The sequence below is a fragment of the Myotis yumanensis genome, unplaced genomic scaffold (genome assembly GCF_028538775.1).
Source record: "Myotis yumanensis isolate MYYU_CA2020_CCGP unplaced genomic scaffold, mMyoYum1.0.hap1 SCAF_1, whole genome shotgun sequence".
Classification (NCBI taxonomy): domain Eukaryota; kingdom Metazoa; phylum Chordata; class Mammalia; order Chiroptera; family Vespertilionidae; genus Myotis; species Myotis yumanensis.
The window spans coordinates 75,723,587-75,742,580 of record NW_027223752.1 but is presented as its reverse complement, the minus strand read 5'-3'; the positions used below and the strand labels follow the sequence as shown (position 1 = coordinate 75,742,580).

Below are 18,994 nucleotides of genomic sequence, written 5' to 3'. Positions count from 1 at the left end.
CATGACAGTGTGAATGAGAGCCAAAAGAAACTGTAGAAATAGAGTCAAAGGAGCTTAGTTATTGGAAGTACTAAACAGAACTTCTATAATTGTAGTTTATTGAAGATGCTAAAAAAAGATTGAAACATTCTGCAGGGAACTTATTTTAAAAGAAACAAATAGAAAACCTATAAGTGAAAAATACAGTAACTGAAATTGGGGGGATTTAACTCAATGGATATATTTTATAGCAAAACAGAAATTACTGAAGAGAGAATTACCAAACTGGAAGATAGGTCAGAAGAAAATACCTAGATTGGAACATAGAATAACAGAAAGGTGGAATGTATTAAGAGAGTGAGGAATAAAGGATATAGGAGGGAGGGCTAATTGGAGTTTCAGGAGAAGGGGAGCAATGTTTGAAAAACAGTGGTTGAGAATATTCCTCCAAGTAATGAATGGTATCCAGCTACATATTTAAGAAGTCCAACAAATTCTAAGTGGGTTTTACTAAATACCACAGAATTAAAACTCTAAAAACTAAAAATAAAAACATCTTAAAACCAAGTAGAAAAATAAGATACATTATCGTTGAAAAGAGCCAGCATTTGACATCACCAACACATCTGCACTGACAGAATTTTAAAAGAGAGTTATTCCAAATGGAAGAGTAGAGAAGGAAAGAATGAAGGGCAATGAAATGATACACATGTGGGTAAATCAGAGTGAATAGAAACTGTAAAAACAATGGCAATGTCTTTTGAATTTTAAGATATATACAGCATTAAAACAACATCAATAATATCCTATATGTCAGGAGAGGCTAACTCTACATAGTGTTGTAAAACTTTTGTGTTTTCCAGGTAGCCCTTAATCCCCAATTACAAATAAATTTTGATAAGTTGAGGAGGCTTGTGGGTAGATAGGAAGAGTGTAAAATGTTTAGGCTACCAGGGAAAATATAATGACAAAGAAGTATTAAATTAATTGAGAAGACAAAAAAAGGAGAGAAAAGGAATGTATAGTGGATAAGACAATTAGCATTTAGTAAGATGACATATTTAAATCTACATATATCAGTACTTACATTAAATGTACATGATTTAGCTACAATAATCAAAACATTGTGATACCTGTGCAAAGATAAAAACATATAAATTAGGGGTCAACAGATTAGAAAATTCCAAAATAGACCCTCAGATATTTTGTTTCCTTAAAGGCACCAAGATAATTAAATGGGCAAATGATGTGTGGTCAGGTGAATATCTGTGTGAAAGTAACAAAAACAAGCTGTGACAAACTGCACAAAATTAATTCAAGATAGATCATAAGCTAACGTATAAAATCTAACACTCCTAAGCTTCTAGAAGAAAATGTATGGAAATGTCTTTATGACTGTTGGTAAAGATTTCTTAGAAAAGACACACAAAAAGTACCAGTAGTAAACATTAATTGATGTGTTGGATTTTCTCAAAATAAAAAACTTCTGCACTTCAAATGGTACCACAAAGAACAGGACAGTGCAAACAGAGGACTCAGAGAAACTGTGATGAGATTGTACAGCAATGGAAGCTCCCCTTTAGTGTTGATGGGAGTTTAAACTTGTTCATAACATTTTGAAAATTTGTTTGACAGAATATAGCGCAGCTAGACACTTGCCTGCAGGATGACCCAGAACTCCACTTCTACATTTATACCTATCTTTTTCAAATAAGATGTGCACCACGAGACACATACCGAAATGTTCACAGCAGCATCATTGTCTTTATAGCCAAAGATTGGGTTCAAGGTTTCATCAACAATAGGATAGATAAATGTGGCATGCACGTATACAATGGTATACTATATGGCAATGAAAATGAATTAACTGCACTTAAATGACCATGGGTGACTCTCACAGGCATACTGTTGAGTGAAAGAAGCCAGATTCCAAAGAGCATACACTGTGTGGTTCCATTAATGTGAGATTTACAAGCAGACAAAGCTAACCTATGGAATTTAGGAATACATATTAGGGTGATAAAACAGTAAAGAAAAGCAAGAAAGCAGTTAACATTAAGGTCAGATTGATTTGTGAGAGAGAAGGGTGGTGATCAGAAAGAGTTTCTTTTGGGGTGCCAGCAATATAAGACCACGTGGTTACATGGTCTTGCTTTATATGTATTCATTCAGCTATATATTTGTTCCCTTTTTTTTAAGTGTCGTATTCACAATAAAAATTTGAAAAAAGTAATATGTAAAGGTATGGATAAATGTTAAATCATATAATAAAGATATATTATAAAAAAGTATGTTAAAACACTGCAATTTAACAAAATTTATATTTGTCTATGGACACATTCACACAGTTCTCACACCAGACATGGGGTAAAAACTAAGGAAGGCTGTACACCATAATGCAAACAGTGAACATCTCTGCATTTTGGGCAAAACCTGTATTACTTTATAACTAGAAAACTATTAAATATCCTATATAATAAAAAGGTAATATGCAAATTGACCCTAATGGCGAAAAAACCGGGAATGACCAGTCGCTATGATGCGCACTGACCACCAGGGGGCAGACACTCAACACAAGAGCTGCCCCCTGGTGATCAGTGCGCTCCCACAGGAGGAGCACTGCTAAGCCAGAAACCGGCTCATGGCTGGCCAGCACAGTGGTGGTGGTGGCAGCAGTGGCAGGAGCCTCTCCCGCCTCTGTGTCAGTGCTAAGGATGTCCGACTAATGGCTTAGGCCCATTCCCCGTAGGGAGCAGGCCTAAGCTGTTAGTTGGACATCCCCCGAGGGCTCCCGGGCTGCCAGAGGGATGTCTGACTGCAAGCTTACTATAGGCCCAATCCCCTGGGAGCAGGCCTTAGATGGCATGTGGACATCCCCTGAGGGGTCCTGGACTGCGCAGGCCAGGCTGAGGGACCCCCCAAGTGCGGGCCTCTAGTTATATAATAAAATTAACACCTATGGAAGATATTGTCATCTATAGAGATTGATTGGGTTTATACCTGTGCTGTTCAGAGAAGGCTTTAAAGCTGCTTTATATGCAGTAAAGAGCATTTGAGCAAAAGACACATGTGCAGTCACATACTAGTAGAGACACTCCAGGCAATGGTATATGGCTGTTAACAAAATATATACCTTAGCTGCAGAGAGAATCATAGAAATTTCCCAACAGTTTTTAATCCATGACTGTTTCCTGTAGTCAGAAGTTCCTTTACCGTTCAACACACTAGAAAAGAAGAGCATTTTTATGTAGTTAAGTAAAAGAAAACTGTAATTTGATTTTTTTTTTTGAAAAGGGATTATTGTCTAAGACCATGGAATTTGATTAAAATGCTAGACCTCCTGTGGCTTTAATTTTCTATCAAAACCCCAACAATGCTCACCTTTCAGGGTTATTTGGAGTGTAATATAACATGTAAATGCTCAAGTGGGGGTATTAGCACACATTATGTGCAAAACCAGTTTCTGGGAACTCTTAGCAAAGCAAGTTAACTCTGGGGTTAAAAGTTTGGGTTTTGGAATTGGATATGATTTCTAGCTGTACTGCTAATCTTAGCTCTTTAATTGTGTATTTTACTTAATTTTTATTCCTTCATTTCTCCATCTTTAAAATAAGGATAATAATAGTACCTATCTTCTAAGGTTGTTGAGGGTAAATAAAGTGCTCAAGTTTATAAATCTTGGCTTTTGTTGTAGAGCTGTTTTGCATGTGACTTAAGCTTATCAGCCAAATTAATTAAGTGCCTGGGACAGTAACTACTTTTTTCCTATACACAATATAAGTATACCTTTTAAGACTTTCACTACTAAACTTAATGCTTTCACCTATATACTAGTAATCATTTATGGAAATATTTGCTATGATTAGGCATAATCTGTATTCTGGATCCTTAATATGAAGTCGTAAATCAGAAAAAGGAATGGAGGAGGGGAAGTATGATGGATAAGTTTTTCTCTATTTCCTGAATTTAGTTTAACTCTTTTTCCTGTTTTCTCCACAGTAATTCCCCAGATTCTTTCCACTGCACATTGTACATTCCTGAAAAAAAAAAAGTAATTAGTAGTATTTTACCAATTCTTGCTCTTTTATTGAATTCTGTTTTGATTTTGAGGGGGGAACGGCTCTGTGTTTCAAGTTTGCATGTAGGTGTGTGTTTGAAGGGTGTGTGTGAGGGAGGGTGGATGTACTTTCATAGCAAACCTTCCTTGACTAGTTCTCTGAATCAGAAGCCACATAGAGCCAGTGTTCCCATGTGTTCTTTCACACATTTAGAGAGGGTGTTTGTGCCTTGTCATTGTGAAGTTTCCAAGCCTAATGCTTTGTAGAAGTATCCTGACTTATCTCCTTTTAATTGGTTTATTGCTCCCCAAGTCCCAGAAATAATATTCATTTTGCTCAGATAATTTTGAGTGCACTAGAGTGTAGACATTTATGCTTCCTAGATTCTGTAGCAAGAGGAGCTTGAAAATTAAATAACGGTTTTATTTCTTTATGGTTCTTTTCAGAGGTTTGGTACTTGGGAAGAGGAAGGACATAAAATGTGTGGTATCTTCTTCCTTAAGACTTTACTTGTTTTAAGTCTTCACCTGGGAGCATGACTTGCCTTTCATTATGGATGTTGCAACTAAGTGTATGCTGAGTTCTGCTCCTAGTCTGTGCTGCACCCATCCAACCCTCATTTTCTCTAACATCCTTCAGGTTGCTGTCTTAGCTGGATGGCTTTGGGGACATGTTGAGTTAAATATTATATGGGGAACTGTGTGTGTGTATGTGTGTGTGTTTGCCTGTTTTTACATACTTGGCATCTGAAGTGTCTTGAATGCAATGTAAAATGAGGTTAAATAGTACACCGTCAATGTTTAACATCTGTACAGGAAAATCACACATACCAATTTATGATCACTAGGCATATCAACTTAGTGACACAGTGATAGAGGAACAATTTTAAGGAAGCCAAATATAGTAGCTGCCAGCTAGGAAGAGATTTAGAAAGTGTAAAAATGGACAACCCCTTTCATGTATTACCTCCAAAAATATGCCATCTTGATGGAGCACTTCCTTACCAGGGTGCATAGAAACCTGGGCAGTTTTATTCCTTTGTTTTTGAGGGTTAAAACAAATGTATTATTACTCAAAAGAAGTATGGAGCTGGTCAGTTCAATTCATGGTCTCTTGAGCAGTTCAACAGCGTCCTTCCTCAAGGACTGGGCTCTTTCAGTTTCTGTCCCACCATCCCCACTATGGGCTTTGTCCTCCTGCTTGTTTTCTCATTGCTGCAACATGGCTGCTGCTGCTCCATAGAGCCATTTGTCACCTCTTGGCAAGATCTTACATAGCCATCTAGGGCTCCTCCCAATTACTCCTTTCTCAGACATGGGGAGGAACTTCATCTGGGAGGGTAGCATGGGAAAAAAACACGAAGCTGGTTTTTGAAGAAGTTTTAATAATATATTGGATATTTGTGCAAATTAAGTGACTGTATTTTTTACTATGAAAATTTATATGCTAAGTGACGGATGGATATATATTACAAAGCCAGTGTAATCTTGAAATATGTGGAAGTTCAGGGCATGATTTACTTCACCAGATCCCTAAAAAATAAATGAACACCTGACAGTGTTTTAATGGGGGGGGGGGGGGGTAGGGCGGGGAATGCGTGCACACATACTTTGGAAGTTTCTTCTAAGTCAATTCCTGTCCACCTCATTTAATGATTTATTTTGATGTCCTAGTTCCCCATACCCATGGCCTTAGGACATTGTGGATACTTAGTGAATACTGCTGACTGACTGATTGTGGTATTCAAGATTGACCTTCTCAGAATTAACACATTGGAAGAAACAAGCAAATAATATACCCTGGAGTCAAGGTCTTAGTTGCACTAAAACTACTTTCCTACTCTATATGTGAGGCTGTTCAGAACCCTCTTCTCTAAGCTTAGCACATACAGAAGCAGAGGCGAGGCTGGCAAACTACTGCAGAGGTCATGCAGTCCTCTGCAGCTCTGTCTAGTTCACCAAACCCAAGGCATTTTGGACCCAGGCCTGCCTGTCTGTTGTTACCATGTGAAGTAACTCATTTTCTCATTTTAGGTCTAACCAGAGTTTACTTGCAGTGGGCTAAGCTGGGACCTTCTCTCTAATCCTCTTGGCCATCGAGAGAACGGGTTGCTCCCTAGTCTTTGTCCAGGGTTTTAGTTGAATTCTAAGCTGTTTAAAGACATTTTTCTGGCTAAAGACATTATCTCATCTGACCTTACCATTCTGGGCAGCTACAGTTACATTTTTAAAATTTATTCACAGTTTAGTTTCCTCCTCTTTAGTCATTGGTCCCCAACTTGAGCATTACAAGCACATTCTTTCCATCACATTTTTGACACATTGCGACAGATATTCTGCCTACCATAAAAATTTATGTTAACATAAATATGTTTTGCTTTACAATGAGGAGAGGTTCCATTTATTGCACAAAAATGTCTAGTGTATTAACATTCAGTGGCTTAGAAAGATTTGGGTGTAATTTTACTATTTGTTTTAGAAGGTAGTCGTCAGCAACCCTACTAGGGTTTGTAATTTGCATGCAAAACTCAGGCAAGCCAGGCATAATAAAATTTTATATATAAAGTTGACTCTTTCAAAGGTGGTTTCCATTTTTAAAGGGAAATTGAAAAAATTGGACTATAATGAATTTGTAATTGTATTCACTAATTCCTCAGTACTTTTGAGTTATTGAAACCATCCTTTAGTAATTACCAGTTTTCCTTAGTAAACATTTATGGTTTTATTTTCAACCCACTTTTTGTAATCTGATAAGAGTGGAAAGCGGTTAGAAGCCAAATCTATGAAGGAATGCAGAACATGATAAAAAATGAGACGGTGAAAAAAGCAATATGCTGTCATCGGTTTTGTTTTGTTTTTTTTTACACTCCCCAAATTACCTATGATGAGCTCAAGAGGTTTCATTCTTGAATAGGAAAAAAATTACTTATTCACAGTGCTTTGGCATACTGTAAAAGCCAAATTATTAACCCTGAAATTTGTTCAAATAGCATTTAGTAGGAAAACATTTCAAAGATAATTCATTGTTTTCAAGATATGATAGGTGGCTATATCTACAGAGGGCAATCAAAAAGAGTAGCAATAGGGCATTGATTGCTTTTTTAGAGAGAAAGACATTCCATTCCATTTTTAAATGGTAACAATTGTGAGAGGAAAAAACTCTCACTTGGGAAGAATGTTTTTCAGGTTGCTTCATTGGCAGGTGTCTGACATCGCATGGGGTCTAGGTGCAGAAGGCGTATGACAGTCTTTGGGAATGACTCACTTCAAGGACCTCAGCTTCCTGCCATGAAAACTTCTATTTTCAAAGCACACCGGTATCAGTGGGAATGTTCCAATGGTCTGTGCTACTTCTCGTGAAGACCAAAGTTTTTCCCCCTGAGTCTGAAATAGCTACAGAAGAGGATACCTGTCTGCTAACAAAACAAATTTCAGAATATTTCCAACAAATGCTCTGCACATTTCCTATTGTTTGTGGGGCTTAACTCTCTCGTTTATTAAGGGAAATAAACTTAACCTGCTTTTGGTCTGCATGCTACAGATTTGATTTACAATCATTCTAAAGTTTAAAAAAATATCCACATCATAGGATACTTGACTTTGAGACCGTCACGTTTCCCCCTTTCCCGTTTTCTCTCTCCTTGACCCGGCAGCAGGAAGCCTTTGTCTGAGGTGTTCATCTGGAACAACTTTTCCACACTTGTTTTCATGTTCTGTTAGATTACAGGGCAGCAGGCCTACCTTTGAAGCTCCTTTCTCTTTTGTTTCTTTGCCGTGCACTCCAGTAATTAACTTTGTCCTTCTTTTATTTGTTCCAGTCAATCGCAGGCCACTCTGCTGAGCATCTTCTCCCAGGAGTACCAGGTTAGAAGTTTTCTCCTTTGTGAGGGTTGACAGGTGCCTAATTGAATGATGAATGTCCCTTTATTTCTTTGTAATTGAACTGCCAGCTCTCTGATTGGGTTGGAGGATGTTCTCCTTTCCACATCAAGCACCGCCTGCGTCTCAGTGGAGGCCTGCCAAGCCTACCCATCCATCTGTCTAATAACATCTAGCCTTTGCTTATTTGGTGGACCTGTAATAAATTATGCTAAACCATTATTATTCTGACAATAATAATTTCCCTGTGTTGCGTGGTTCCATGTGCTAAATGTTTGCTGACTTGCACTGTCAGTGCCGCTTTCCATTGCTGACAGAGATGATGATAAATGACCATTGCTGGAGTGGCAGAAGGCAAGAGAGGCAGAAAATGGAGTCATTTATCATGAGATGACAGGTGTCAGTCAAGTGGCAAGTCTCGATGGAATTACTTTTTGTAGTTTTCAAATAAGTTGTTTTTAAGCAATGTTCGTCCTGGTTAAAAATGGCAATTGGATTGTAAAACTAGAGTGCAGAGGACTTAGATGGAATTGAATTGAGGGAAAATTAATACAAAGGTTTTCAAGAGAACAAGTTTTTCTCTACCCTCTGCCACCCTACGCAAACTTATTTAGATTCAATTACTCTGACCCTGTTGGCTTTTACATACATACTGTACCTTGTGGTGCAGTCTGAAGACATCCCAGCCAACCAATGGAGATTAAAATGCATGGGTTCATGGAGTAGAAGGAAAAATGACCTACCACCACCACCACAATCCCCGAGCTGTTATTCAGTTTGCCCTATGTGTTAGACGTTGGGATGAAGAAATATGTCATTTTTGTACTTGAACTTCATATGTGACACAACATAAAAATCTCTGTTTTGTTTCAGAAACATATTAAAAGAACCCATGCCAAACATCATACTTCGGAAGCAATTGAAAGTTATTACCAGAGGTATGACCTGCCTGCCCCACTAGAGGGTATCGTAGTACCTACCAATTGTAATAATAATTATGAATAAGTTAGATTACTCAATTAATTTTCTATATAACATTTGAAAGTGTTTTGTTTTAAGTCTGTTATTTAAGTCTTCAAATATATTTTTGAAGGATTTCTCAAATGCTCTGTTTTATAGACTTAAAGAATATGGTGAGACTGTTTCAATTAAGTGTGTATATACATACTATGTAGGAAATTGTTACAATATTTTGAAATCTCAATTGACTACTGGAAACTTATTGTAAGTGCATGACTTGTATAGGTCTCTATGTCCATATATATATATATATCTACATGTATGTATGAAAGCTCTCAAACTAATTTTCATTTACTTCTTTAGATCTGCAAGTTGAAAATATATTAAACAATAAGATTGAATTTTGGTGCAGTTGTATTTTGCATCATCAGTTTTGGGTTAGTGATTCCAAGAAAAAAAAAAGAAGACATATACTAAGTAAGGACATATAGAGATATATAATAATATACTACTGTGACATATTAAAAGGGGTTTTATATTTTAAAATGAAAATATTGAGCATTAAATCAACATCATAGTGTCCATGGGATATTTAATTTTGGCTTAATTTACTATAAATAGTTTTCACATTCCATTCTAAAAAAACAATATTTTAAATGGCTCTTTTTAAAAATTTTATTGGCTTTGTAATATGACAATAATTTATTATGGTAAATGGTAATGGTTTCATTAGAAATTGTTGGTTTCTTTAATATTTTAAGGGCATATTGGAAAGGAAAACTGTTTGAAATATGCTCTTAAATTATTACACTTAACATCGACAGGTCAACCTTTCTGTGGTACTAATTTTAGATGATGATTTTTATGCCTGAAAATTTTATGAATGAAATTACTATATAGAGAAAATACTGGTGTGATTCTTTTTAAGAATCAAGAAGTGTTTTTAGAGAGAAAAGTTATTGAAGTTAGAATTTTTAAAAATTACACACTATGATGTATATGATAAAATATTCATTCAGTTTTCAGTAGTAGTGTCTGTTAAAGAAAGATATGGGAGCACACACACACACATACATACAACTTTTGTGTCTAGGAGAATTCCTCTGTAAACAGATCTTTGCAAAGTTTGAATTGATTTACTCAAAAGTCATAATCTCCTTAGTGAAAATAACATTTAAATTAAAGTCACAACCTAAGTCATACACATAAAATTAAGAATGGCTTAAAACCTGTGAAGCCAGCAACTGCTTTGTTATTCAGACCCTCCAAAGAAAGACTGAAAAGTTATTTACGTGTGAAAAATACATCCTTATTTGTAAAAATTGTAGTCTTAGGCCATCATTAAAAAATATGTTCCGATTCTAAAGCCTTTGTTAACTGAAGTGAAGGAACATGGAGTGTTTCCTAGGAATTTGGGGATCCACCATGAGGCCGTGGGTCTGCCCTCTGATAATCCGCCCTCTCATTGTAAAAAGGCTGTTTCAATAGATGATTTCCAAGATCTCTAAAAGCTGCCTTCTAAAATATTAGTTTCATTAAGAAGTATACTTAATTATTAAATTATGAACATACTTTATTGGATTATCTGTGTAGTTTAGGCCAGAAATAAAAATATTTCCTTTTTGAATGGTTACTCAAAGAACAGTTGAGTGGGTAATAATGAGAATACAGAAATATGTTTGTATTTCTTCACATTTATTGAAATGTGAGAATCTCAGTGATTTCGAGGAGACACAAAATCTGAAACAAAAACATCAAGTCAGGCTGCAGTAGACAGACCAATAGGAAAGCAGTCTGACTAGCTTCTCCCTTTCCCATGCTGCTCCCTGACTGTCTGCCCCGCACTGTGCTTGGAGGCAGGCCGTGTTGTGACCTCTCGGATGGATTGACCTTACGGGCCTTGGTTCTAAACGTGCGGGTCTAATGGCCCTGTGTTCTCTAAGGTAAACTGGCCTTGAAAGATTTTTGTTTTCCAACTGATTAGGAGAAAGGCAAATTGTACTCTATCAAAACACAGTTTAGCGGTTTGATGATGTTAACCATTTCTTTAGATTTTTTGCTTTTATAAAAGCAATACTCACTTATTGTGAAAATTAAGCACATTTTTGATTATTTAAAAAAGGAATAAATGATAGGCCATAATTGTGGCACCCAGAGATAATAGCCGTGGTGGTATTTTTTATTCTAGTCTTTTTTACTTAGATGAGGTCATACTTTATATGTAATTGTGAATCCTGAATTTTACACCTGGAAAATGTATATGACGTAATATTACTTTGTAGAAAGCTTTTTGTAAACGTATTATTGATTGCATTACTTCATCATATGAAAGTATCATAATTTATTGAATTATTCGTCTGTTGAACATACATGTTTCCAATGCTCTGATATTATAAATAATACTATGATAAACATTTTGATGCATAGATCTTTGTATTTTGGATTAGTTTCTTAGTATTTCTATATCTGTAATTACTGGTGCAGACAACAAGCATTTAAAGGTTTTATTATATGTTGCCAAATTATTGTCTAGAAAGGTTGCAATGGTTTCCTGGTAGCAATTTTAGAGAATTCCTGAGTCTGCACCTTCTTGCTAGCATTGAGAAGATCACAATTCAGAATTCGAAGTCTGTATTTAAAACTTCATAATCTACAATGCGATTCCATCATGGTTAACTGAAACTTCACAGTATCCCAGTGTCAGTAGAAAATGTTTTCTCAGACTTTTGAATTATTGATGAAATTTCTTCTGTTCTTCAGGTTGTGTATGTATAGTCACAGCTTGAGTGTTTATTTTGAAAAACAATTCTATTCTTTCCCACTGTACTAATGGCATTTTATTTTCAAGTGAGAAACATGCTTGACAAAATGTGTGCGCACACACAGACACACTCACAAATTGGTCAGAAATGCAAGTCCCCATCAATAGGGAAGTTTAGAAATATTCTCTTTCATTGCATTCTTACTCCCAACACACACTGTCTGTGTGCCAGCTTTATTAGCTGTATTTATTCATTCAATTAATAGGTTTTTTACGTTTCACCATTATAGTTATGAAAATTTTAAAGACCAAATAACTTTGCCTTATATTTAAAATTTTATGTAGTATTTTAATCTTAGATGCTAAGGTGTCTTTCATACTCAAAAACATAAAATGGACCTTCTCTGAAGCTCTTTTCAGGATGGTGTCACCCACAAGATATTTACTTGTTAGTCCCCCTGTGGCAAAGCTAAAGGGTGACAGACATCTTCTGTGCAATGTCGTTTTTATTTGCAAGTAGGCATTAGGAAGATAGCCCAGGTCACCTGGATGTGGTGTTCAGGATCACACCCTTATATCCCAAGTGTAATTCAGACCTTTGCTAAAGATCTGTTGGATGAAGTTTCAACATTCATTTGTGCAGCCCTACCCCAAGGTGCTTGCAGTCTAGTTGGAGAGAGAAAGAAGCCATGTGAAAAGCCTGTGGTGTAAGTTTACATGGGATGCTTTGAGGATGAAGAAAAGAGTAGCATTAGGAATATCTGACTAGGTCCTCACTGAATATTTTCTGTATTTAGCATGCTGCTTTGATTGCATATCTAAAATATGCATAAACATGATCTGTCACTTTATGTGGGTGACAATTAAAGTTCTCAGAAAGGACAAATAAAACTTCAAATTAATTTTAACATCTTTTCCCTAGCACTTTCTGAAGTGTTACAGGATATAGTTGGGAAATAGATTGGGGAATAAATACATTCAGAAGCAGTGCTACCCTTTTAAGCATATGAAGGCACCTCAGTAGACCCTGGCTGATCAGGATTCCATTGCAAAACTTCACAGCCTGCCAGCTAAGAGAGCCCAGATAGCGTTCATCAGTACCCTGGGCTTTGGTTTCCCCACGTGACCAACTGGGAAGCTTTATTAAGCTCGTAATTAGAAATTTCCACTATATTAAATATGAACATACCTCGAATATCATATAGACTGTATCAATAGAGTTATGATTGTTTGACCATCTCGTGTTACTTTAAACTTAATAGAAATGTTCCATTGGTCATTCCCAGGATAATGATTGATGCAGTGTTTACATGAAACCATGTAATTTGGACTCAAAGCAACAATTCTCTAGCAGAGGCAGTGGTCTGGGGTCCAGCTCCTCTCTTGTTATTTCCAGTCTCCTCTCACAAGCTCTGCTCTGGTCACACTAGAGCCTTTCCTGGTCTTTGAACAACCCCAGCACATTCCCAACATTTGCACATACTGTTCTTTTGCTGGGCACAGGCTTCCTCCCATGGCTCGCCACCTTCCGTCTTGCAGGTCTCTACTCAGTGTCACTGCCTTCGAGATGGGCTTCCTGGCCCACTCATCTAAGTAGTGTTTATCATTTTGTTGTAGTGTATATCATTATATTACGTACTTATGCCTCTGTATTTTCATTGTCTCTCCACTGGAATGTAATCCATGTGATGCCAGGAGCCATGGGAGTTTTGTGCCCTGCTGTTGCTTCATAACCTAAAATAGGCCCAACACATGCGTAGTTAGCTCTCAATCTTTGTGGGATAAATGAATGTTGAGTAGAAAGTTGCAAAGATATCCTGGTATCAGTACAGGCTTAACGACTCTGACCCAGAATCTGAACCCTTAATGAATGTGCACTTCTGGTGGTTATGGCACACGTTGAGCTGGTCTTCTTGGCTGAACTGATTGGCCACAGCCTGTCAGTACAGTGGGAATGTTGTAAGCTGACCTGTTTCCCCGAGACCATTCTTTAAACCTTACGTGCCTACCTGCCCTTGATTCTGAAAGTACTTATTTCCCAGTTATATTCCTAAACTGTTTATTCAAGAAAGGCTTCAATATATTAAAAAATGAACTTGTTAGAATTGCTTTGAAGTTGTAATGATCCTGACACTCTCCCAACCCTGAAAAATATGCTTTTTTTCCCACTTGGTTTATAGAAAAATTATACATCTTTATAAGCATTCTTGTGAAATAATGTAACTTAATATCTGCTTCTAGCATTTTTTGTACAACCTCATCTGTTGACTTTGATTTTTACTATCAAACAAGTATTCACTTAAACAGTACACTATACAGAAAATGTCCATATTTAATGTATTTTCTTGCCCAATGTGGCTGTAAAAATCATTTAATTTAGAAAAGAAAACATATATATATATATATATATATATATATATATATATATATATATAATCATTTATTAAGGAGAAAAATCTGTACGTATAATATAGTCATCTATTATAAGCCAAGAACTGTGCTAGACTTAATAAATTGAATGACATACAATTCCTCTGCTTCATGAGCTTTCAGCCTTCTAGTGGAGGATGAGTTTGATGTAGACAAGTAGCTGGCAGATACAATATGCTGTGCTAAATGACGGAGAGGTGTACAAGGTGCTCCTCGATTGTACATGAGGGACACTTGACTTCTGGGTTGTGGTGGATTGAAGTGGGTGACATATAAGAAGAATCAGGAGTTCTCCTTGTGAAAGTTGGAGAGGGGAACAGAAATGAGGCTGACCAAATAGAATAGGTGGGAACCAGACTTTGAAGAACCTTACAAGAACTTGTTAAGTGGTTATAATTTAATTTTGAGATTGAATGTGGGGCCTTTAAAGTGCTTTAAGGAGGAAAATGGTACATCCAAATTTTTATTTAAAAAAGAAAATCACATGTGGGGGATAGATTTAGGGGATGTGTTTTTTGTTTGTTTGTTTTTGTTTTTAATGGGTTTAGGGGTGAGGAGAGCTGGAGGCTATGACAGAAATGCAGGGCCAGTAAGATGATGGTTTGTATTGCCTGGTAAAGGAGTACTGACCCACTGATGGCAAGTCTGGTACAGTTTTTTCTAATAAGGTGTCAACCAGTCCTGTGAAACAAAAACAAATAAAAAGGTGATCTGGGTTCATGGATGCTTTTTTTGTTTAGTTAATCCTCACTTGAGGATATTTTTTCCATTGATTTTTAGAAAGTGGAAGGGAGGGAGGGAAGGAGCTGGGGGAGAGAGAGAGAAAGAGAGGGAGAGGTCAAAGAAATGCATGGATCAATTGCCTTCCTCATGCGCCCCAACCAGGTCCGGGAATCAAATTGCAACCCAGGTACCTGCCTTTTACCAGGAATCAAACCCTACACCCTTCTGTGTGAGGGCCAGTGCTCTAACCACTGACCACACTGGCCATGGCCATGGATGCTTTTTTCAAATCATAAGTGCACTTATTTCCTTTCCGTGAGATGGTTGTGGTGAGAAGCTATAAGAAGTTCATAATAAAGCCAGGATGATAGGGATCATGGTGTTGTTGATTTCCCCCCCCCAAATCACCTCTAGGTTCACTTTACTTGTTGGGAAGTGAGAACAGGGGAGGCTGATATGCCCAGACCTCCTGCCCCCAACTTTGGTTAATTGCCAGTGGTTTGGAGGTCAGTTGTTTTGTTATCCTTTTCCCTTCAATGCCTTCCTGTGACAGTAGCATACTTTAACTAGAGTTGAGCGTGGCATTTGCCCAGGAGAAACATGTACACACAGGGGATGCTGACAAGTCTATGCTGGCCTTTTCTTGTCACTGCATCACCGCTTGGCTTTGTCTTGTCTAGGTACCTGGATGGAGTGGGGAAAAATGGAGCTGCCCCAGTGCTCCTGGAGCTGGCCAATGAGGTAATATTATTGTTATTATTTTATTTTAACCTGCATGAAACCTAAGGGGCATCTCTAGAGTAGCTTTGCTTAGAATTATAATTAACCTTTGAAAAAATAGATTTTGAGGTGCATTCGACATTTAAATTTCTCCCTAGTCTGTTTGTACTTTTAATAATTGGACAAAGAACCCCATAGATTAATAGATCAGTTAACGCAATTAGTCTGCTTCTTTTGAGACAAATGTGTAAACAACTTCTTGGTTTCTTATTTTGTGGGAAATTTCAACCAAACAGTTCAGGACATGCTCTTCTTTGGATGTGTTGTCCTAATTTAGTGTGAGAAATACCTGTGTCAAGTAAAGAGATGTATGCCAAGAAAATCTGTGCTATTATAAAAATGAAGAGAGAAATTGTATACTTAAAGATGTAACATTTACTTGATTCATTTTTTTGTTAGCAAACTTTTATTATAATAAAATATATATGCCTTGTAGAAAAGTCTCTTTTTATGAAGAAGCATACTGTTCTTATTAACACCAAGTATAAAGTGATTTATTCTGCTTATTTGTTCACTCTGATCTGCTTCTGTTTGGGGAAACCAATAATAGTCTTACATTTGAAAAAGGAAACCCTAAAGATTTCCTATGAGTGAGGAAGCTATAAGAAGTTCATAATAGTTGCAGAGAGCATACTGAAAAAAAATATTTAATTCCTAAACTTTAAAATATTTATCCACTATAATAAGAGCAATATAGCATTTAGTGTGACTTGGAACTGCTTATGCAAACCTCATAGGGATGGAATGAAATGTACACTGTTTTCGTGTTGCATTATAATGGAAAACATAGAAGCAAGGCAGAGAATGTGTGTTTGCATTAAAGATGACTCGGTACTGTGAGCATTAAGTGTTGCAGTAGCAGCAAGTTCTACATGTTACATTAGCAAGGAAGGATGGCTTCTCTCACAGCTTCTGTCTGCTGTACAACCCTATAGTCAGCAAAGGAGCAATTACTTCTCAGTTACTAGAAGCTTTTAATAGTCGAGGCAATGTCTACACCATCGGATAGGATAGTTAACATATAGAATGCATTTTCTCTTCTCCTCCTAACAAAACATGTATTTTATTAATTTTTTTCTATTTCTAGAGCAAGGTGGTTTTTAAGTATCTCCAGACTTGTTTGTTGTGAGTCAGTTCTATTAGCAGTTGGAGGTATTTTGCACCTAGGATTTAGTGATTGTCCTTTATGAAAAAGAAGAGTGAGCTAACAGCATTCTGGGTACAGCATCTAGAAAGAATGTGATGCAAATGCGGTACACATTTTTATAGATGATATTGACAGCATACGTTTTATATAGGAGCAGTTTATGTTCATTTGAATTTTTAATGGATATTTCTGATGAACTTAGCTTATTTAACTAACCTCAACTTCCATCTTCTAGTAATATGGAAAATTTTAATCCACTGACACATTTTTTTCTGTGTCAAAAAAACCATTATTTACTGCAAACATACAGCAATATTTAACCAAAGAAAAGAAATGGTTATTTTCCTTTTTCTTGGCTGCAGCTTAGTACAGAGATCATTGTATTCTGAGAGATTTCTAATGCATTAGGGAAATTTGGGAATGACTGGTACCAGATTATGGTTTCTAAACAACCAAAGCTGCCATTTTTATATGATAGTTAATACTTAAATGACATATGCTTGCATCTGGTGACAACTGATGTGCTGGGAATGCTTTATGAGTCAATATATATTTAATCAGTGGAAACTGTAAAAACTGATGAGAAATATATAACATTGGCACATTACAGTGTGCAGTGGCTCTCTGAAACAGGAACTCTGCATTATTGTTGATTTGGGGGTAGGGACTATATGTGACCGTCATTGATTTTATAAATGTCTTGATACCAATTTTCCTATTTCACGGCTAAAAATGAACATTTTAGGGAATCTCACTTTGTTAATAATAATAAGATCAGTCATTCTGCTCTCTCCACACAAATATTTTCAAGTGAGATTTGAAGCACTATGAATTTTACTTACATGCTAAATTCTGACATGAAGCATGATGGCCCTATTTCAGAGAAAGATGGACACATGATTAATATGAAAATTAGGGAGATGCAAGTACCTGAACTAATAAGGTAGTCCTTATTCAGGCTGGACTACCTTCAGTAATTTCACCATTTTTCATGTGTCAGCTCTGATGTGGGTTACTAGGAATAAGCAGCTTCGTGGAAAGCATTTCTTTCTACTTGGGGAATTTAAGGGCATCCAAGTACATACATATTTGAAAAAACTGTTCATACAAATGAAGCCAGCCTTTTTGTCTAGTTACTAAATCAAGAAAAAATTTTGGTATGGCTACGGAACTTGAAAAGCTGTCAAGAAAAATTCATGATGATAATATTTGAGGAATATTTGCTATCTTACACCTCAGATAAAAATATTTTTTTAGGGGATGATTATTGCTCTTGAAAAACACACACCAGTTTTCTGGTGAAATTAAATTGATGGTTAATAAAAGATCTGAGAACCAAAAAAAAAAAAAAAAAAAAAAATGCATTTCCCAAAGAGTAGATACATCTTTAGATAATTAAAATGACTTTTGGATTGTGTGTTCCCTGTTTTCTGTTTGATCCTTTATTTAATAATAATTTTAAAAAAGTTACCTCCCTGGGTTCTGTATTAACTAAATTGATTAAGTAACATTTCTAATAAGACTAAAGATGGCAATCTTATAGTGCAGGTACTATTATTGTTCTTATTATTAATATTTCTACAGTACGGCTATTTTTTTCATTAAACAAGATATTTTATACATAAAGAACTTATACCACAATTTCAGTTAGGTCTTTGAAGATAAAATAAACTCAAATCAGTAAAATCTATATTTTTAATGGCTAAGGACATTTAATTCAGTTTCTGAAAATAGTCACTAACAAAAGGGATTTTTACCTGAAATTGCATTCAAAACCATGTAAATAGAGATAGTTGGAAAGGAAGAAGAATGGCTAGAATAAAAAATAATACTGGCCTATCAAAAAATTGAGGAGAGGTGAGAGAAGCTCATTTCACTGTTTTAGATGAATACTATTTCCAACTTGTTCCATCTTTTTTGCTACAATATTACATTTAACAAATTTGACCCATATATTATTTTTCAACAGACAGATCATACTTGTTATAATTTTATTATGATGGAAGCCACCAGGAGTGGGAAAGATTTTAATGAATGATGCTTGCTGTGGTTGATTAAAATTGACTTAATCTTCAGTGTTGACAAAATATTGGAATATCAACTGCTTGCAGAACTTGACAGTTTTAATTTTCTGTTTCTGTTTTGTGAAGGTAGACTACGCACCCTCATTAATGGCCCGGATTATACTGGAGAGGTTTCTACAAGAACACAAGGAAACTCCACGTGAGTTACCTTTTTCCTTTTTCCTAATGGTACTCTTTTACTCCCTTCCCCCAAT

The 18,994-nt window shown here is 36.2% G+C and overlaps 1 protein-coding gene across 1 annotated transcript in view; it reads left to right on the top strand.

The window, feature by feature from the left end:
• CDIN1 (CDAN1 interacting nuclease 1) overlaps positions 1 to 18,994 on the top strand; it is a 212,667-nt gene that overhangs the window by 46,766 nt on the left and 146,907 nt on the right. The window contains exons 2-5 of the mRNA XM_070405288.1: positions 7,855 to 7,900; positions 8,789 to 8,853; positions 15,470 to 15,530; positions 18,867 to 18,939. Of these exons, the coding sequence (XP_070261389.1) occupies positions 7,855 to 7,900; positions 8,789 to 8,853; positions 15,470 to 15,530; positions 18,867 to 18,939 (245 nt within the window). The remainder of the gene's footprint in view (positions 1 to 7,854; positions 7,901 to 8,788; positions 8,854 to 15,469; positions 15,531 to 18,866; positions 18,940 to 18,994) is intronic.